The sequence below is a fragment of the Pelodiscus sinensis genome, chromosome 30 (assembly GCF_049634645.1).
Source record: "Pelodiscus sinensis isolate JC-2024 chromosome 30, ASM4963464v1, whole genome shotgun sequence".
Classification (NCBI taxonomy): domain Eukaryota; kingdom Metazoa; phylum Chordata; order Testudines; family Trionychidae; genus Pelodiscus; species Pelodiscus sinensis.
This window is the reverse complement of record NC_134740.1, coordinates 2,799,526-2,821,243: the sequence shown is the minus strand read 5'-3', so window position 1 is coordinate 2,821,243 and position 21,718 is coordinate 2,799,526. Positions and strand designations below refer to the sequence as shown.

Here is a 21,718-nt window from a genome sequence, read left to right as displayed (position 1 = left end):
ATGTATGGGGAGAGATAGATAAGATAGATAGATAAGATAGATAGATAGAAGGGATGTATGGGGATAGAAAGATGAATTTAAATGAATGGAGATGCCTTTCTCCTAGAACGGGAAGGGACCTTGAAAGGTCATCGAGTCCAGTCCCTTCCTTCACAGAAGACCAAATACCATCCCTGGGCAGAGATAGATAGATAGATAGAGGGGGTGTGTGGGGATGGATGGATGGATGGACGGACGGACTGCTCCTTAGGGAATATACTTATGGAAATTAATGATAGATATGCAGTATAATAGTAGCCTTAGACTTTGGACAGAAAACATGGATGAGGTGATACTTCTTGTAGAAACAACTACTGTTTGTGGGAGAGGGTTTTTTTAGCTCATACAGAGTTGTGCTATCGATATGGGAACGTCTGCGAGTTTCTCACTGCTGAGGTGGAACAACTGGGGAGGCTCAGAAGTTCCTGGGTATTTCGAGACTCAAAGTGAATTGGCCCGTTGAGATCTCTCTAGTTATGGGAGGGGAGAGGAAAGGGACGGGAGGAAGCCGGGCGTGGGGTGGGGTTAGTTGGTTACAGATCGTTGGGATGAACGATAAATTCAGTCCCTGAGTTTTACTGTGTAGCCGTTCTCAGCTTTTGAAAGTGTTTGTGGGGCAGGTTTCATATAAGGACCAGGACCGAAAAGCAAGATACAGAGCAATCCGGTGTTTGCCTCTTGGCTCTCTGATGATGTTCTCTTTTATCTTTTTTTCTTGTCTTTTCTCCGTGAGCTAATTCAAGAGCATAGAGATTGTCCACTTGCCCCACGTAGCTGTGATTGGGGCATTTCATGCAGTGGATGAAATGTGCCACCTGTTGTGATAGGCGCCAAGATCCCAAAAGTTGTGTTGTTAGGAATGTTGCTAAGAGTAACATAGGAGGGACTTTTCCAGGCATGTGGGTTTGAACAATGATCTCCATTTGTAGTAGGGGAGGTTAAAGTTGGGTACAAGCCATAGCTGATGGGTTAGTGTGTTGGTCTTAGAACAAGAAGCAATGGGATTTAACTACAGCAAGGGAGGTTTAGGTTGGACATTAGGAAAAACTTCCTACCTATCAGGATGGTTAAACACTGGAATAAATTGTCTAAGGAGGTTAAGGATTCTCCATTTCTGGAGATATCTAATAGCTGGTTGGACAGACATCCATGATGGTATCCTGCCAGGAGGGCAGAGGTTTGGCGGTTACGACCTTTCAAGGTCCCTTCCTGTTCTAGTGGTCTATGATTCTTTGTCAAAGACACACCGGCTAATGATGAGTCCCATTTTTCGATTTGCCTTTGTTTTCCTCACCATTGCTGGGAAATTATGTGTTAAAGGAACCCAGCAAGCGAAACGGAGGCTATAAAATGTCTTACATTCTCAGACGCCAAGGAGAAAATTTTTTATCCCTCATCCTTGTAACATCCTTTTAGACATTTAAAAACTATCATATCCCTTCTTGGTCTTCTCTTTTCCAGACTAGGAAAACCCAATTCTTTCAGCCTTCCCTCCTTGGTCATGTCGGCTGCATCTACACTGGCAGGATTTTGCGCAAATACTTTTAAAGGAAATGTTTTTCTGTTAAAAGTATTTGCGCAAGGGAGCGTCTATACTGACATGTGCCTTTGTGGAAAAGATTTGCTTTTGAGCAAAAGCATCCATGCCAGTGTAGACGCTCTCTTGTGCAAGAAAGCTCTAATGGACATTTTAGCCATTGGGCTTTCTTGCGCAAGAAAATAACGTTGCTGTCTACAATGGCCCTCTTCTGCAAGAATACTTGGGGAAGAGGGCTTATCCCTGTGCGGAAGCGTCAGAGTATTTGCTCAAGAACCACTGATTTTGGACATTACAAAGTCAGTGTTCTTGCACAAATATTCACGGCCAGTGTAGACAGGCGGCAAGATTTTGCGCAAAAGCAACTGCCAATGTAGACACAGCCTTAATCTTTTAAGATAGATGCGGCATGGGGATAGTTGGATAGATAGATGGGGGTATGAGGCTAGATACATAGATGGACGGATGGATGAGTGGATGGATGGATGCCATTTTGACTTGATTTCAAGCAGCAAACTAACTCATAGTTTTATTTTCAAGTCTCCAGATGAACTATGCTGAGGAGGAGAATGAGACCAAACACCTCTGTGACTGAATTCGTCCTGTTGGGCTTCTCTACTGACCCTGACGTGAGCTCTGCTTTATTCCTGGCGTTTCTGGGCGTTTACATCTTCATCGTGCTGGGTAACGTCCTCATCATTGTCGTCACCACAGCCGACCTGGCCCTTCACACCCCCATGTATTTCTTCCTCAGGATCTTGTCCTTCCTGGAGATCTGCTTCACCTCCGTCACCCTACCCAACGTGCTGGCCGAGATCCTCTCAGTGAGGAAAACCATGCCCTTTGCCGGCTGTGCCGTGCAGATGTATTTTTTCCTGTTCTTTGGTGTTACTGAGTGCTGCCTGCTCGCGTCGATGGCCTACGACCGCTACTGCGCCATCTGCAACCCGCTGCGCTACACGGCCTTCATGGATAGAAAAGTCTGCCTCCAACTGACAGGCGGGTCGTGGCTCTGTGGGATGGTGGTGGCCGTGGGACACACCGCCTTTGTCTTCACCCTTCCTTTCTGCGGGCCCAACGTGATCAACCACTTCTTCTGTGAGATCCAGCCGGTGCTGAAGCTGGTGTGCGGGGACACATACTGGATCGAGATCCAGATCGTTGTGGGGGCTGCACTTGTCCTTCTTCTGCCTTTCATGCTAACGCTGGGGTCCTACGTATGTATCATCTCCACCATCCTTCAGATTCGGTCCACTGAAGGCCGGCGCCGAGCCTTCTCCACCTGCTCCTCACACCTCACCGTGGTGACCTTGTTCTACGGGACAGCCCTCATCATGTATGTCCGTCCCAAGTCCAGCTTCTCCCCAGAGGTGAGCAAGATATTCGCTCTGTTCTACTCAGTGGTGATTCCGCTCTTGAACCCCATTATCTACAGCCTCAGGAACAAGGAGGTGAAAGATGCCTTGAGGAAAACAGGGACAAAGATATTTCATCCTCAAGATTAGCTGTTTTTCCTCTGACTGGACTATATCTGGGGACTATCTCATCTGCCAAGTGACTCTCTTTTGCTAACGAGCCCAATGGATACGTTAGATACTTGATACTTTTGGATACTAGGAGACTGAAAAGACTTTGCTATTATTTTTTCACCCTTAGATGATGTAGTTCACGTTTGTAGACCTTCGTAAATATGCTTTCCAAGGAATTTCAGATATCTCCCAAACAAGATCAACAACCATTCGCTCCCATTGGCCAATAAGTTCTAATTTGGAAATATCGCAATTCTTGACCATTCCTAATAAGATCACACATGTCTGAAGTCTAATTGCAAGTCTGCATTGCCGGGGACAGCTTCTTTATTGTGCTTTGAGCCGCAGATGTACAAGTATAATAATCAGAACATCTTTCCCCCCAGGAATGTGTTGTTTTTCAAGGATGCACAGTGTGACGAGGTTTCCAAATCCTTTTCACAATCCTCACTTGTACGTTCATGGAAGATCACAAAGCGTGGGATAGAATCATAGAGCACTCGAATGCGAAGGGACCTTGAGAGGTCATCAAGTCCAGTCCCCTGCCCTTCTGGCAGGACCAAGCACCGTCTACACCATCCCTAATAGATATCTATCCAACCGGCTCTTAAATATCTCCAGTGATGGAGATTCCACAACCTTCCTAGGCATAACGGTCTGGATTCCCTATACACTGAGTGGAGGGAGATAGACCCTAAATGGTGAGACCCATGAAACCAGGAAGTGTAGCAGGGATCAGAACCTGCTACAGACCCATAAAACCAGGCAGTGAAGCAGGCATCAGAGTCCTGCACCAGCCAAAATTTTAATGATGTGGAAGAAAACCTCAAATAATTATTGATAATATTTTCAAGTGACACACAATTAGAGGAGCGGAGAATAAGAAGAGGTTCCGTGTCAGATTCTCAGGGATCTGAAATCAGGCCATTTTCTTTTAGCAGTAGTTAAAGTGAAATGTGGATGTCGGGAAGCATAGAATATGGGTCATATTTATGGGAGAAGGGACTCTATCCTGGGAGACAGTAACACCGAAAAAGACTAGGGGGTCATAGTAGAAAATCAGTTTAACGAGAGCTCCCAATACAACACGGTGGCCAAAAGAGCTAACGGCATCTTGTGAGACCTAAATGGGGGATATTGTGCAAGAAGAGATATTATTTCATCGAGTCCAGCCCCCTACCTGAAGCAGGAACCAAACCCAACTCAATCCAGGGCTTTGCCAAGCTGGTACTTCTCAACCTCTAGGGATGGAGATTCCACCCCCTCCCTCGGAACCCTTCCCAGTTATTCCCCACCCACCTAGGGAAATCATTTGTAGACCTCCCCCACTGCAACGTGAGCCCATTGCTCCTCATTCTGCCACCTGCCCCCACAGAGAACAGCCTCTCCTAAGCTTCTTTGGAACCCCCCTTCAGGGAGTTGATGGCTGCTCTCAAATCCCCCCTCACTCTTCTCTTCTGCAGACTAAACAAGCCCAAATACCTCAACCTCTCCTCATAGGTCATGTGCTCCAGCCCCCGAATCATTTTAGTTGCCCTCCACTAGACCGTCTCCAATGCATCCACATCCTTTCTCTAATAGGGACGCAATACTACAGATTTGGCCTCACCAAAGCCTTACGGGTAGGTGGCTACGGAATGTTGACACCAACAAACAGAAGTGCCTACCACTTTAGGAGAATACCCGTGTAAAATAAATCTGGGATTTAGGCACCTAAAATGGCAGTTAGTAACCAAAAACTCTTAGGGACTCCAGCCCTAACTCTTCCTCACAAGGAGAAAAAGTGTCTTGAGATGATGTTTTTACATTCCAATTGACTTGTCCTCAAGGCCAGAGAGTCAAAGATATTCAGGTCTTTTAGTGCCCAACTCTCACTCAAGCCAATGGGAATTAGGAATGTCCAAACGGTGGTAAACCTGGGCCTGGCTATTTTAATCATTTTAACGAATGGGACTAGAGCTCGTAAGTCACTTTGAGTTGTAGAAAATGATTTAGAGTAGATGTTTTGTAGATAATTTTACCCCTGATCGAGTAAGACCAGGTTCTGCCAGTCTTCTTCACCTTGAAAATAATGGGCCTTCTATCGACAAAGGAACAATTCCCTATTTTTAAGAATCTTCCCTTTGCCTGTGTTGATGTTCTCATTTGTTGAAAGCAACATGGGCTCAGTCCTATAATTGGGGTTTTCTGGCATTTTCCTTGGGTGCAAATTGCATGTATTCAGCTGAAATTTTCTGGCGGCATCTTGAGTCCAACCCTTTGGGTCCTTGCTTAGTTACAAGAAGTGAGATTTGAAAATGGGCCCATGGGATTTAGGAGCTAAGGGTTAGCAGGTTATGTGTCTCAAAGACACAAAACAATCATGGCCAATGGTCTACTCTATTGAGAGCATTAAATGTTGCTGCTAATTTGAAAGGAAGAAAAAGTATTCCCTTAACAATGATGTCATATCTTCATATAATGGACCCCGGGGGAGATATAAACAACCAAGCCCTTCAGCAAGCTGTTAAATATTCCTGTCCCAACCATGTCAAAACTCTTTCGTGATCACAGCGAGGAGATGAATGTGAGATCCAGACCAGGTGAGAAATTTCTTGATTTTTCAAGATTTACATTGACTTCAGTTCTGGGTCCTGCTGTGAGGGCAGGGGACTGTACTCAAAGACCTCTCAAGGTCCCTTCCCATTCTAGTGTTCAAGGATTCTATAATTTCTTGGGGTTCCCGCAAATGGCCTGAAATGACATGCATCTTATGAAGCCCCTCTTGTTTCTTGAACTGTTTTAGTTTCAAACCCCGATTTCAGTCCTACGTAGCAGAAAACCATGAGTAACTGTAAGGCTGTTAATTGTCGAGCAGCCTGAAAACATTCCCACACACCCAATTTTTCTGTCAGAAAGCAGTGTGTGAAGGGAAAGAAAACATTGTACATGGGACTGTGCCAATTTTGAAATACCATAGTCTATTCTTTTCCTTTCTGTTCGAGTCTAATCCAAATGATAGCATGGGATAGAATCTGAAAGACGAGAGCCTTACTCCTTCATTACACGGGCGTCATCTTATTGATTTCAATGAGTTATGCCAGGATGAATGGTGGTGTCAGTGTCTATTTGTGATTCACTTCAACTGAAAATAGAGACATGTCCCCCTAAATATCTAAAGAGGAACCCAGAGATTGGAGGAGGGGGCAAAATATTTATTCCTTTCAAATTGGGACTTTCACAAGGAATCCAGACACCCAATTTGGTCTCATTGAAGAGCAAGTCTCATGAAAGTAGAAGCACAGAATCCTAGAACACTAGAATTGGAAGGGACCTCGAGAGGTCATCGAGTCTAGTCTCATGCCCTCCTGGCAGGACTAAGCACCATCTAGACATCCCTGATAGATGTTTATTCAACCTACTCTTTAATATCTCCAATGAAGGAGAGTCCACAACTCTCTAGGCAATTTATTCCAGTGCTTTACTACCCAATCAGAGAGCTTTTCCTAATGTCCAACCTAAACCTCCCTTGCTGCAATTTAAGCCCATTGCTTAAATAAAATAAAATAAAATACCCACACAGCTGTAACTGTGTATTAGTTTGTATCTGGACCAGTGCACTCTGTTGGAAACTCCACTCTTCCTAGTGTGGTTTGCAGTGTAGGTGGGGGCAGGAGAAAGGCCAAACATGAGGTCCTATGTCTTCAGTTTTATCCCTTGAGTTCATGAACCTGGAGTACATAAGTCCAAACACGGCAGCTGGGCAGAGCTGAACCCCCAAACAAGGTTGACCAATTCCTTTGCAATGGCCATTCACGAGTTATTGAATGGTAGCTCACTTGCTTTGCAACGGCTGTACATGGTTGTTTTCCACCCACCTGGGTGTGGGTTGTTTTCCTTGCGGTTGTCTCTGGGGCGCTCGTATCTGGACAATTCCCCAACTCATAGTACATTTTAGTGATAGCCCTAATACACCGCCTCATGAGCTCATATGCAGTACAGTGGTACATATTTTGATAGAACAGTGGGGTTCAACTGTTCAGACACATTCCCATGCATCTAGGTGGTACATCTATGACGGTAAAGAAATCTATGTTCTTGGCTGTTGTATATTGGCCAACCTTCTCGGATTATGCAGCATTCAAGCAGAGAATCTGCTAAAAGGGGATATATTACTTTAACACGCCTGCTCTGAGGGTGCGTCTATTTGAAATCACTAGCACTGTTCCGAAACACCTTAGTCCGTGTCCTCACAACCGTCAGTTACTTTGAAACAGTGTCAAAATACCATCAAGTGGGAGGACTTCTTACTCTGATTCCTGTAACCCCCCTTGCACGAGGAGCAAGGGATGTCAGGGGAAGAGAGCGATATGACGTACTGGGGGTGCTGTCTGCTCTGTAACCTGGGGTTCCCCTACACTGTGATGTGTGATTCCCATTGACTCACCCACATGTGTATTGGCCCAGACACCTAGTCCTAGCCTGAGGAGATAACAAGGCTCTTTCCGGGAGAAAGACAAAGGAAGGGAGGTGGAAGCGGCCACCTGGCTGGGGGGCTGGGCCTGGGAGCTGGGCTGTCTTTGCTGGCAAAACATGAAGAGAGGAGACTACACTGAGTACTGGAGGTTGAGGGGGCAATGGACCCCCACCCCAAGGGGTCTAAGACTGCCTAGCCCTAACTCCTGTAGCCACATAACGTCTGTGCTGGGCTGTATCCTGGAGAAGCAATGAACCCCATTCTACTGGCTGGCAGAGTGTCATCTTACTACGGATGGGGGTCAACGATCAGGGGGTAGCCGATACGCCGTCACAGGCTCTATTTCAAAATAAGTGCTGTGTAGCCGCATCGTATTTCAAAATAAGCTATTTCAACATAGATACGCAATAGACATCGCTCAACTTGTGTAGCTTATTTCGAGTTAAGCCCTGCAATGTAGACGCACCCTAAGGATATACCTACACTAGCCCCCTAGTTGGAACTAGGGAGGCTAATGTAGGCATTCGAACTTGCAAATGAATCCTGGGATTTAAATATCCCAGATTTCATTTGTAAGTTCGAATGCCTACATTACTCTCCCTAGTTCCAACTAGGAGTCTACTGTAGACATACCCTAAGAGACTTGAATTCGGATTTTGACATTTATTGTCAACAGTGTAAATGCAGACACCACATTTCTGATCGGAGTCCTGGCTTACACAAGTACAGGCAGTCCCCGGGTTACGTACAAGATAGGGACTGTAGGTTTGTTCTTAAGTTGAATTTGTATGCAAGTCGAAACTGGTACATATTGTAGGGGAAACTCTAGCCAATCATTTCTCCAGAGCTCAGTTTTATTCTCCCACACCTCACTTCCCTCAGTTCTTTATTCTCTGCTGAGAAAAGCCGCTCCGCGTCTCCCTAGTCTCCTGGGGGAAGGGCGGGGATCTAGCTTCACGTCTCCCTGGTCTGCTGGGGGGAAGCAGCTAGTGCGGGGTTACCTCACCCTGTTTGTAAGTAGGGATCTGATGTAAGTCGGATCCATGTAACCCGGGGACTGCCTGTATAATATCATGAACCAAAGGGTTTTTTTTTATTAATCTAATGCTAGTAGAAGAGTCGTACTTCCGCCGAGGCTAGGAACATCGGCCCAAAGGAAGCTGGTAGGGCTGAGGGAAGAAATCAAACGCTTAAGTTTAGTGACGCTACTCTAGATCGACACATAGGGTACGTCTAGACTACAGGCTTTTGTCGACAGATACTGTCGACAAAGCGTCTGTCAACAAAGAGCGTCTAGACAGTTCTGTCAACAAAGCAAGCCGCAGTGTAGATGCAATAATGCCTTCTGTCGACAGAACTCTGTCAACAAAAGGCGTTATTCCTCGTAGTATGAGGTTTACTGCCGTCGACAAAACTGCCGAGTTCTGTCGATGTTATGTCTACAGAACTCAGCGGCAGTGTAGATGCAGGTATAGTTTTGTTGAGAAAAGTCCATTTTTGTCGACAAAAGCCTGTAGTCTAGACACACCCATAGATAGCTGGGAATGCATTGACTGGGAAAACCATACGGTGACTTGTCTACCTGGTGTGGAGATCTCTTGACACATCCGAGGAGCCAGTGGTCATGGTGCATGTAGGTAACCACGACATAGGGAAGGATAGAGAGAAGTCCTGGAAGCTGAATTTAGGTGGCTAGGTAAGAGATTGAAATCCAGGATCTTCTCTGAGATATTTCTAGTTCAACTAGGTCCAGATAGGCAGGTAGAACTAGATATTTCTAGTTCAACTAGAGCCAGATAGACAGGGCCAGATAGGCAGGTAGAACTTCAGGGGTTCAATGGGTGGATGAGACACCGGTTTAGGAGGAAGGATTTAAATGTATTAGGAACTGGGGAACTAGATAGATAGATAGATAGATAGATAGATAGATAGATAGATAGATAGATAGATAGATAGATAGATAGATAGATAGATAGATAGATAGATAGATAGATAAACTTTATTTAAAACTTTAAACTAAATACTTCTCTTTTTTTATTCTTAGGATGAAATATTCTCAGGAAGCAAATAAGACCTCCGTGACTGAGTTTGTCATCCTGGGCTTCTCTGACAACCCCGACATCAATCTCGTCTTGTTCGTGTTTTTTCTGTTAGTTTACATCCTCACCGTGCTGGGTAACTTCCTCCTCATCCTCGTCATAGTTGTTGACCCAGCCCTTCACACCCCCATGTATTTCTTCCTCAGGAACTTGTCCTTCTTGGACCTCTGCTACACCTCTGTCACCGTGCCCAAGATGTTGGCCAACCTCCTCTCGGACAGTAAGACCATCTCCTTTGCCAGTTGTGCCATGCAGATGTTTTTCTTTCTGTTTTTCGGCATTACTGAGTGCTTCCTGCTTGCCTCCATGGCCTACGATCGTTACAGCGCCATCTGCAACCCGCTGCGCTACACGGCCATCATGAATAAGAAAGTTTGCCTCCAGCTGATAGGTGGGTCGTGGGTCTGCGGCACCCTGGCGGCCGTGGAGCACACATCCTTGCTCTTCACCCTTCCCTTCTGTGGTCCCAACACGATCAACCACTTCTTCTGTGACATCCTGGCGGTGCTAAAGTTGGTGTGCGGGAACACCTATTGGATTGAGATCCAGATCATTTTGGGTACTGGCTTCTTCCTCCTGATGCCTTTGTTAATGAGTCTCTTATCCTACGTCGCTATCATCTCCACCATCCTGAAAATCAAGACGGCCGAAGGCCGGCATCGGGCATTCTCCACCTGCTCCTCACACCTCATTGTGGTGACTTTGTGCTACGGGACGGCCCTCATCACCTATGCCCGCCCCAAGTCCAGCTACGGCATGGGGGAAGTCAAGATTTTTTCCCTCTTCTATTCGGTGGGGATAGCTGTTTTAAACCCCATCATCTACAGCTTCCAGAACAAGGAGGTGAAAAATGCCTTGAGAAAAATACCCATTACGTTTTTTTAACCAGACCATCAAATCATAGAATCATAAAACACTAGAACTGAAGGGACCTTGAAAGTTCATCAAGTCCTGTCCCCGGCCCGCATGGCAGGACCAAGAACCATCTGGACCATCCCTGATAGATAGATCAGATAATTTCTTTTCAGTTCAATAAGCCTCCAAGAAGTATCTTGGCTCCAAAAGTCACTTCCTTAACTTCAGTACCTGCTAACCCGCATCCCTTTGGAAATACGGTGTTGGTAAAATTTACCCTCTTTTGTATTTCCATGATATTTTCTTTTCTTTCAATGTTTTAATTTAACCAAATAAACTGAGGAAACATTTTCACATTCAGGCTTTATTTAATTATGACTTGAATCCTCTTACAGCCAGAGAATCTGTTAATATTTAAGGGGGATAAATCCAAAATCCAAATTAAAATAACCAAATGCATTTAAATGTCTTGTCGCCTGCCAACTTTTGTTGCAGCCAGTCGAATTTCAAAATGTTTCAGGGTTTTATAGAAAAGGGCCCTTCCGCAGTTGACTTTCTCTGAAGTTCCCAGATGCGGTCTTTGAAGAACGGCAGATGGAAATGGTTGTAGGTAAAAGGAACTCCCAAATGTTTTACATTATTTTGGATAACAAGGCATGTTTCCATCACCATCACATTTCGTGTCAACCGTGACTCTTTGTCTTCCAGGTCGTTCGACTTGGGCTTCTTGGATGGGGAACTCACCACAGATACAGATGGTTTGAAAGCAGAGCTGTGACACACCTGGAAGGCCAGCACCTTGGGAAAGGCTGGCATTTTGACATGTGTTTTCCTTCCAAAGGAGGATAGAAAACATTGGACATTTTTCACAGTTTTGAAATTCTGGGAGAAAAAGAAATTGGTTTGGAATCACAGAATCCCAGGGCTGGAAGAGACCTCAGAAGTCATCCAGTCCAGTCCACTGCCTAAAGCAGGACCATCCCCAACTCAATCATCCCAGCAAGGGCTTGGTCAAGCCGGGAATTAAATACCTCTAGGGATGGAGATTCCACCCTCTCCCTAGGGAACCCATCCCAGTGCTTCCCCACCCTCCTAAGAAAATCGTTTCTCCTGATATCCAACCTAGACCTCCCCCACTGCAATGTGAGCCCATTGCTCCTCGTTCTGCCATCTGTCCCCACTGAGACCAACCTCTCTCCAGCCTCTTTGGAACCCCTCTTCAGGGAGTTGAAGGCTGCTCTCAAATCCCCCCTCACTCTTCTCTTCTGTAGACTAAACAAGCCCAAATCCCTCAGCCTCTCCTCATAGGTCATGTGCTCCAGCCCTTGAATCATTTTGGTTGCCCTCCACTAGACCTTCTCCAATGCGTCCACATCCTTTCTCTAATAGGGATGCAATACTTCAGATTTGGCCTCACCAAAGCCTTACGGGTAGGTCGCTACAGAATGTTGACACCAACAAACAGAAGTGCCTACCACTTTAGGCGAATACCTGTGTAAAATAAATCTGGGTTTTAGGCACCAAAAGCTCTTAGGACTCCAGCCCTAACTCTTCCCCACAGGGAGAAAAAGGATCTTGAAATGATATTTTCACGTTCCAGTTGACTCATCTTAAAGACCAGAGAGTCAAAGATATTCAGGTCATTTAGTGCCCAACTCTCAGTCAAGCCAATGGGAATTAGGAATGTCCAAACGTTGGTAAGCCTGGGTCTGGCTATTTTAATCATTTTAACGAATGGGACTTGAGTTCGTAAGTCACTTTGAGTTGTAGAAAATGATTTAGAGTAGATGTTTTGTAGATAATTTTACCCCTGATCGAGTAGGACCAGGTTCTGCCAGTCTTCTTCACCTTGAAAATAATGGGCCTTCTATCGACAAAGGAACAATTCCCTATTTTTAAGAATCTTCCCTTTGCTTGTGTTGAAGTTCTCATTTGTCGAAAGCAACATGGGCTCAGTCCTATAATTGGGGTTTTCTGGCATTTTCCTTGGGTGCAAATTGCATGTATTCAGCGGCAATTTTCTGGCGGCCTCTTGAGTCCAACCCTTTGGGTCCTTGCTTAATTTCAGGAAGTGAGATTTGGAAATGTGCCCATGGGATTTAGGAGCTGAGAGCTAGTAGTTTATGTGTCCCAAAGACACAAAACAATCATGGCCAATGGTCTACTCTATTGAGAGCATTAAATGTTGCTGCTAATTTGAAAGGCTGAAAAAGTTTTCCCTTAACAGTTATGTCATATCTTCATATAATGGACCCCGGGGGAGATATAAACAAACAGGCGCTTCAGCAATCTGTTAAATATTCCTGTCCCAACCATGACAAAACTCTTTCATGATCACAGCAAGGAGATGAATGTGAGATCCAGACCAGGTGAGAAATTTCTTGATTTTTCAAGATTTACATTGACTTCAGTTCTGGGTCCTGCTGTGAGGGCAGGGGACTGGACTCAATGACCTCTCAAGGTCCCTTCCCATTCTAGTGTTCAAGGATTCTATCATTTCTTGGGGTTCCCGCAAATGGCCTGAAATGACATGCATCTTATGAAGCCCCTCTTGTTTCTTGAACTGTTTTAGTTTCAAACCGCGATTTCAGTCCTACGTAGCAGAAAACCATGAGTAACTGTAAGGCTGTTAATTGTCGAGCAGCCTGAAAACATTCCCACACACCCAATTTTCTGTCAGAAAGCAGTGTGTGAAGGGAAAGAAAACATTGTACATGGGACGCCAATTTTGAAATACCATAGTCTATTCTTTTCCTTCCTGTTCTAGTCTAATCCAAATGATAGCATGGGATAGATTCTGAAAGACGAGAGCCTTACTCCTTCATTACATGGGCGTCATCTTATTGATTTCAATGAGTTATGACAGGATGAATGGTGGTGTCAGTGTCTATTTGTGATTCACTTCAACTGAAAATAGAGACATGTCCCCATAAATATCTAAAGAGGAACCCAGAGATTGGAGGAGGGGGCAAAATATTTAGTCCTTTCAAATTGGGACTTTCACAAGGAATCCAGACACCCAATTTGGTCTCATTGAAGAGCAAGTCTCATGAAAGTAGAAGCACAGAATAATAGGACATTAGAACTGGAAGGGAACTCGAGAGGTCATCGAGTCTAGTCTCATGCCCTTCTGGCAGGACAAAGCACTATCTAGACATCCCTGATAGATGTTTATTCAACCTACTCTTTAATATCTCCAATGATGGAGAGTCCACAACTCTCTAGGAAATTTATTCCAGTGCTTTACCACCTAATCAGAGAGCTTTTCCTAATGTCCAACCTAAACCTCCCTTGCTGCAATTTAAGCCCATTGCTTAAATAAAATAAAATAAAATACCCACACAGCTGTAACTGTGTCTAAGTTTGTCTCTGGACCAATCCACTCTGTTGGAAACACCCCTCTTCTTAGTGTGGTTTACAGTATAGGTGGGGGCAGGAGAAAGGCCAAACATGAGGTCCTATGTCTTCAGTTTTATCACCTGAGTTCATGAATCTGGAATACATAAGTCCAAACACGGCAGCTGGGCAGAGCTGAACCCCCAAACAAGGTTGACCAATTCCTTTGCAATGGCCATACACGAGTTATTGAATGGTAGCTCACTTGCTTTGTAACGGCTGTACATGGTTGTTTTCCACCAGCCTGGGCGTGGGTTACTTTCCTTGCGGTTGTCTCTGGGGCGCTCGTATCTGGACAATTCCCCAACTTATAGCATATTTTAGCGACAGCCCTAATACACCGCCTCATGAGCTCATATGCAGTACAGTGGTACATATTTTGATAGAACATTGGGGTTCAACTGTTCAGACACATTCCCATGCAGTTAGGTGGTACATCTATGACGGTAAGGAAATCTATGTTCTTGGCTGTTGTATGTTGGCAACCTTCTCGGATTATGCAGCATTCAAGCAAAGAATCTGCTAAAAGGGGATATATTATTTTTAAGACGCCTGCTCTGAGGGTGCGTCTATTTGAAATCACTAGCACTGTTCCAAAACACCTTAGTCTGTCTCCTCACAACCGTCAGTTATTTTGAAACAGTGTCAAAATACCATCAAGTGGGAGGACTTCTTACTCTGATTCCTGTAACCCCCCTTGCACGAGGATTAAGGGAAGTCAGGGGAAGAGAGCGATATGACGTACTGGGGGTGCTGTCTGCTCTGTAACCTGGGGCTCCCCTACGCTGTGATGTGTGATTCCCATTGACTCACCGGCATGTGTACTGGCCCAGACACCTAGTCCTAGCCTGAGGAGATAACAAGGCTCTTTGCAGGGGGAAAGACAAAGGAAGGGAGGTGGAAGTGGCCACCTTGCTGGGTGGCAGGGCCTGGGAGCTGGGCTGTCTTTGCTGGGAAAACATGAAGAGAGGAGACTACACTGAGTACTGAGGGGGCAATGGACCCCCACTCCAAGGGGTCTAAGACTGCCTAGCCCTGACTCCTGTACCCACATAACGTCTGTGCTGGGCTGTATCTTGGAGAAGCAATGAACCCCATTCTACTGGCTGGCGGAGTGTCATCTTACTACGGATGGGGGTCAACGATTGGGGGGTACCCGATACGCCGTCACAGGCTCTATTTCAAAATAAGTGCTGTGTAGCCGCATGCTATTTCAAAAAAAGCTATTTCGACATAAGATATGCAATTGACATCGCTCAATTTGCATAGCTTATTTTGAGATAAGCCCTGCAATGTAGACACACCGTAAGGATGTACCTGCACTAGCCCTCTAGTTGGAACTAGGGAGGCTAATGTAGGCATTCGAACTTGCAAATGAAGCCCGGGATTTAAATATCCCGGGCTTCATTTGCAAGTTTGAATACCTACATTAGTCACCCTAGTTCCAACTAGGGGGCTAGTGTAGACGTACCCTAAGAGACTTGAATTTGGATTTTGACATTTATTGTCAACAGTGTAAATGCAGACACCACATTTCTGATCTCAGTCCTGGCTTAGACAAGTATAATATCATTAACCAAAGGTGGTTTTTTATTAATCTAATGCTAGTTGAAAAGTCGCACGTCCGCCGAGTCTAGGAACATAGGCCCAAAGGAAGCTGGTAGGACTGAGGGAAGAAATCAAACGCTTAAGATTAGTAAAGCTACTCAAGATCAACACATACAGTACATCTAGACTACAGGCTTTTGTCGACAGATACTGTCGACAAAACGTCTGTCAACAAAGAGCGTCTAGACTACATCCAGTTCTGTCAACAAAGCAAGTCGCAGTGTAGATGCAATAACGCCTTCTGTCGACAGAACTCTGTTATTCCTCGTAGAATGAGGTTTACCGCCGTCGAGAAAACTGCCGAGTTCTGTCGATGCTATGTCGACAGAACTCAGCGGCAGTGTAGATGCAGGTATAGTTTTGTCGAGAAAAGTCCACTTTTGTCGACAAAAGCCTGTAGTCTAGACACACCCATAGATACCTTGGTTTGCATTGACTGGGAAAACCATTGCCTTGCCTACCTGGTGTTGAGATCTCTTGACACATTGGAGGAGCCAGTGGTCATGGTGCATGTAGGTACCCACGACATTGGGAAGGATAGAGAGAGGTCCTGGAAGCTGAATTTAGGTGGCTAGGTAAGAGATTGAAATCCAGGATCTTCCCTGAGATACTTCTAGTTCAACATGCAGGGCCAGGTAGGCAGGTAGAACTTCAGGGATTCAATGGGTGGATGAGACACCGGCTTAGGAGGAAGGATTTAAATATATTAGGAACTGGGGAACTAGAGAGATAGATAGATACATGGATAGATAGATAAACTTTATTTAAAACTTTAAACTAAATACTTCTCTTTTTTTATTCTCAGGATGAACTATTCTGTGGGAGCAAATAAGACCTCCGTGACTGAGTTTGTCATCCTGGGCTTCTCTGACCACCCCGACATGAATCTCGTCTTGTTCGTGTTGTTTCTATTCATTTACATCCTCACCGTGCTGGGCAACTTCCTCCTCATCCTCGTCATAGTTGTCGATCCAGCCCTTCACACCCCCATGTATTTCTTCCTCAGGAACTTGTCCTTCTTGGACGTCTGCTACACCTCCGTCACCGTGCCTAAGATGTTGGCCAACCTCCTCTCGGACAGTAAGACCATCTCCTTTGCCAGTTGCGCCGTGCAGATGTTTTTCTTTCTGTTTTTTGGCCTTACCGAGTGCTTCCTGCTTGCCTCGATGGCCTACGACCGCTACAGCGCCATCTGCAACCCACTGCACTATATGGCCATCATGAATAAGGGGGTTTGCCTCCAGCTGACAGCTGGGTCGTGGGTCTGCGGTACCCTGGTGGCCGTGGGGCACACGTCCTCTCTCTTCACCCTTCCCTTCTGTGGTCCCAACACGATCAACCACTTCTTCTGTGACATCCAGGCGGTGCTAAAGTTGGTGTGCGGGAACACCTATTGGATTGAGATCCAGATCATTCTGGGTGCTGGCTTTGCCCTCCTGATGCCTTTGTTAATGAGTCTGTTGTCCTACGTCGCTATCATCTCCACCATCTTGAAAATCAAGACGGCCGAAGGCCGGCGTCGGGCCTTCTCCACCTGCTCCTCACACCTCATTGTGGTGACTTTGTGCTACGGGACGGCCCTCATCACCTACGCCCGCCCCAAGTCCAGCTACGGCATGGGGGAAGTCAAGATTTTTTCCCTCTTCTATTCGGTGGGGATAGCTGTTTTAAACCCCATCATCTACAGCTTCCGGAACAAGGAAGTCAAAAACGCCTTGAGAAAAATACCCATTACTTTTTTTTAACCAGACCATCAACTCATAGAATCATAAAACTCTAGAACTGAAGGGACCTTGAAAGTTCATCAAGTCCTGTCCCCGGCCCGCATGGCAGGACCAAGAACCATCTAGCCCATCCCTGATAGATAGATCAGATAATTTCTTTTCAGTTCAATAAGCCTCCAAGAAGTATCTTGGCTCCAAAAGTCACTTCCTTAACTTCAGTACCTGCTAACCCGTATCCCTTTGGAAATATGGTGTTGGTAAAATTTACCCTCTTTTGTATTTCCATGATATTTTCTTTTCTTTCAATGTTTTAATTTAACCAAATAAACTGAGGAAATATTTTCACATTTGGGTTTTATTTTATTATGACTTGAATCCTCTTGCAGCCAGAGAATCTGTTAATATTTAAGGGGGATAAATTTAAAATACAAACTAAAATAACCAAATGCATTTAAATGTCTTCTCACCTGCCAACTTTTCTTATAGCCAGTCGAATTTGAAAATATTTCAGGGTTTTATAGAAAAGGGCCCTTCCGCGGTTGACTTTCTCTGAAGTTCCCAGATGCGGGCTCTGAAGAACGGCAGATGGAAATGGTTGTAGGTAAAAGGAACTCCCAAATGTTTTACATTATTTTGGATAACAAGGAATGTTTCCATCACCATCACATTTCGTGTCAACCGTGACTCTTTTTCTTATAGGTCGTTCGACTTGGGTTTCTTGGATGGGGAACTCATCACAGACACAAATGGTTTGAAAGCAGAGCTGTGACACACCTGGAAGGCCAGCACCTTGGGAAAGTCTGGCATTTTGACATGTGTTTTCCTTCCAAAGGAGGATAGAAAACATTTGACATTTTTCACAGTTTTGAAATTCTGAGAGAATCTTAGGGCTGGAAGAGACCTCAGAAGTCATCCAGTCCAGTCCTCTGCCTAAAACAGGACCAATCCCAACTCAGTCATCCCAGCCAGGGCTTGGTCAAGCCGGGAATTAAATACCTCTAGGGATGGAGATTCCACCTCCTCCCTCGGGAACCCATCCCAGGGCTTCCCTAGCCTCCTAAGAAATTTGTTTCTCCTGATATCCAACCTAGACCTCCCCCACTACAACGTGAGCCCATTGCTCCTCGTTCTACCATCTGATCCCCCTGAGAACAGCCTCTCTCCATCCTCTTTGGAACCCCCCGTTAGGGAGGTTGTTATCAAATTCCCCCTCCCTCTTCTCTTCAGCAGACCAAACGAGCCCAAATCCCTCAGCCTCTCCTCATCGGTCATGTGCTCCAGCTCCAAAATCATTTTCATTGCCCTTCACTAGACTGTCTCCAATGCATCCACGTCCCTTCTCTAGTGGGGGACCCAGAACTGGACACAATACTCCAGCAGAGTCGAATAAAGGGGAACAGTTACTTCTCTAGATCTGCTGGCAATGCTCCTCCTAATGCAACCTAATACGCCATTCGCCTTCTTGGCCACAAGGGCACCCTGTAGTAAGGATGTTAAATTGTGGTTAATGGACTAGTCAAGTAGTCGATGGAATTTCCATCGTCTTCTCGACTAGTCGATAGGCACTTCTGCATTCCTCCTTTGAATTTCACAATAGTAGATTTTGGTGATTAGAGCATGGCTATTGGATCCGTCCCCGCAGGTCAGGCAGACAAAGGGTCCCCATTCTTCCTCTGATTTGAGGATCAGATAGGAGATGGCCTTCCAGGCGCGTAGAGCAAAGGAGAAACACACATGCCCATAGCGAGAAACACTGATGAAAGGGGAACTTTTATGAAGGAAATTTTGGCATCCGTGGAATTTAAGGCTCAGCATCATCCAAGCAGGGGTTTTACAGACAGCAGAGGCACTTGTATTTGGGTTTTGCCATGATAGGGTGCAAACAGGGCCCTTATGAAAAAAAAGATGGGGCAATGCAAAGGAAGTTCTGGTGCTAACAGAGACATAAGAACATAAGAATGGCCAGACTGGGTCAAACCAAAGGTCCATCTAGCCCAGTGTCCAACAGTGGCCAATGCCAGATGCCCCAGAGGGAGGGAACAGACAGGTCATCCTCACATGATTCCTCTCCTGTCATCCCTTTCCAGATAAGCAGAGGCTAGGAACACCATCCCTACCCATCCTGGTTAACCTCCATGCATTGATCTAGTTCTTTTTTGACTCTGTTCAAGTCCTCATCTTCACCGCATCCTCCGGCAAGGAGTTCCACAGGTTGACTGTGCGCTGCGGGAAGAAAAACTTCCTTTGGTTTGTTTTAAACTTGCTGCCTCTTCATTGCATTTGGTGAACTCTACTTCTAATGTGATGGGAACAAGTCAATAACATTTCCTTTTTCACTTTCTCAACACCTGTCATGATTTTATAGACCTCTATCCTATCCCTGCTTAGTCTCCTCTTCGCTGAAAAGACAACAGGCTGGACAAACCTTCCTGACACAAGGCTAAGGTATTTTAGTACTTTTGCTCTGTTAAAAATGCAAATGGATGTACCATTCTCACTCTGTGGGAATGTCTACACTACGAAGTTAATTTGAAATAACAGGAGTTATTTCGAATTAACTTTATTAGCATCTACGCAGGCAAACCACTATTTCAAAATAAATTCAAAATAGCGGAGCCCTTATTTCGAATTTGGTAAACATCATTCTACGAGGAGTAACACCAAATTGGAAATAGCTATTTCGAATTAAGTGCTGTGTAGACACTTCATTCGAAATAGGGGGCCTCCAGCCCTTCCCAGGGAGCCCTGGTGCCCACTCTGGGCACAACCAGGAAAACTTACTCTCCTCTCCCCCAGCCCCGGAGCCATTAAAGGGGTAGACCCTGGCCACAGGGCCTGTGCCAGCTCCAAACCTGCCAGCCCAGAGCCAGCAGTGGCCACCAGGGCCCCTGACCCAGTGGCCCCAAAACATGAGCCAGCAAACCACTGGCAGCCAGCCCTCCACCGCTCCCCAGGAGCAGTCTGCCAGCTCCCAGGAGCCTGACAGGGGCTGGAGAAGGCAGGCGCCTTCCTGGTCCAGGGTGGAGATCATGGACCTTATTCAGGTTTGGGGGGGATGCCTCCAATGTCCATGATCTCGGCACAAGAAGGAGGAAAGCGGCCGTCTATGGCAGGGTAGCTGCCATCCTGGCCACCAAAGGCCACATGCGAACCCAGGAGCAGGTTAGCATGAAAGTCAGGTTGGTCCTGTGAGACCCCGAGCCCTGAGACCTGAGCTTCCCCTCCCTCTTCTTCCCCTTACTTCCCCCTTCCAGCTTCCTCCTCCCAGGTTTCCCCCTCCCCTCTCCCACCCTCTCTCTTCCCCTCTCCCACCTCCTTTTCCCAGTCTCCCCAGAGGTCCATCCCCCCCCCCAGTTTTGTTCAATAAACCCAGTTTCTATTTTTGAACATACGTGTCTTTTATTTGACATCAGGAAGGGGGGCTAGGGAGGGGTAAGTGGAAGGACGTGAGGGAGGAATGGGGCACGAGCCCCGGTGGGGAGGACTGGGGAGGCTTTAAGGACTCCTCAGGATGGACACTTTCCCCCAGGGCCTCCTGGATCCTAACAGCTCCCGATCGACACCCCAGATGGCAGCCTGCAGCAAGTGCAGCCAGGCTGATGGCAACGACCCCACAAGATCCACTGGCGTGCCCAGGGGCAGCTCTGGCTCCATGTGGCCGAGTGCTGTGGTGTCCCCAGTGCGGGCACTCAGGGCACTCCAAGCCAGGACTGCTTTGCTGTCCCTCATCCAGGTAGACAAGCAAGCGGGGAACCCTGAGAACTGTCTGCCCGGGGTGGGGGTAGGGTCCCTTTAAGCACGGAGCTCAGTTATCCTCAGGCAGCAGCTCCTCCACACACTAAGTCCTAACCTGATGCCCTGCCGGCACTGCTTCTGGCCAGCCTTAACTTCAGCTCAGGGTCCGCTCAGTGTGGACGCGCTATTTCGCAATAGCAAAATGCTATTTCGAAATAATTTGTGAGTATAGATACATTATTCTGATTTAGGTTAATCTGAATTAACTATTTCTGCAATAGTTCTGTAGTGTAGACATACCCTGTGGGAGAAGGTGGCTGCAGCTCCTTCAGGAACTAAGAATGGTGGTAGAGCAGGCATTGGGGTGAGGGATAGCTCAGTGGTTTGAGCATTGGCCTGCTAAATTCAGGGTTGTGAGTTCAATCCTTGCAGAGGCCATTTGGGGCAAAAATCCATCAGGGATGGTACTTGGTCCTGTTGAGAAGTCAGAGGACTGGACTCAATGACCTTTCAAGGTCCCTTCCAGCTCTAGGAGATAGGCAATCTCCATTATTTAATTTTTTTTTTAAAGGGGTAATTAGGCAAATTGGCTCACATTGTGACTCCTCAGAGCTACCACAGAGGTTTGCCTATTTCAGTTCTAACTGGAAACTCCTGGGATCAACAGAGCAAGAAAGGCCTGCTGACTTCTGTGTAACCTGAGCATAGGCCGTCTCTCTCAGGGGTAGAACCTCTGCTCT

At 46.1% G+C, this 21,718-nt stretch overlaps 3 protein-coding genes across 3 annotated transcripts; all 3 read left to right on the top strand.

The window, feature by feature from the left end:
* The first annotated feature begins 2,145 nt into the window (after nt 1–2,145).
* Nucleotides 2,146–4,289, top strand: LOC102457464 (olfactory receptor 10C1-like). Its single transcript, XM_006128286.2, has 2 exons — nt 2,146–3,050; nt 4,232–4,289. Exons 1-2 carry the CDS (start codon nt 2,146–2,148, stop codon nt 4,287–4,289), a joined length of 963 nt encoding a protein of 320 aa, XP_006128348.2.
* Nucleotides 4,290–9,606: 5,317 nt separating this feature from the next.
* Nucleotides 9,607–10,545, top strand: LOC102457718 (olfactory receptor 10C1-like). The gene has a single exon (XM_075911901.1). It carries the CDS (start codon nt 9,607–9,609, stop codon nt 10,543–10,545), a length of 939 nt encoding a protein of 312 aa, XP_075768016.1.
* A 5,780-nt stretch (nt 10,546–16,325) lies between these two features.
* On the top strand, nt 16,326–17,264 carry LOC102457975 (olfactory receptor 10C1-like). The gene has a single exon (XM_006128288.2). It carries the CDS (start codon nt 16,326–16,328, stop codon nt 17,262–17,264), a length of 939 nt encoding a protein of 312 aa, XP_006128350.2.
* Nucleotides 17,265–21,718: the final 4,454 nt, after the last annotated feature.

What these genes read in the sequence shown, in the direction of transcription:
- LOC102457464 (XM_006128286.2), top strand. Translation starts at nt 2,146, where the DNA reads ATGAGACCAAACACCTCTGTGACTGAATTCGTCCTGTTGGGCTTCTCT. An exon ending in AAAGATGCCTTGAGGAAAAC is followed by an intron (nt 3,051 to 4,231) that starts AGGGACAAAGAT and finishes TTGTGAGACCTA; the next exon opens with AATGGGGGATATTGTGCAAG.
- LOC102457718 (XM_075911901.1), top strand. Translation starts at nt 9,607, where the DNA reads ATGAAATATTCTCAGGAAGCAAATAAGACCTCCGTGACTGAGTTTGTC.
- LOC102457975 (XM_006128288.2), top strand. Translation starts at nt 16,326, where the DNA reads ATGAACTATTCTGTGGGAGCAAATAAGACCTCCGTGACTGAGTTTGTC.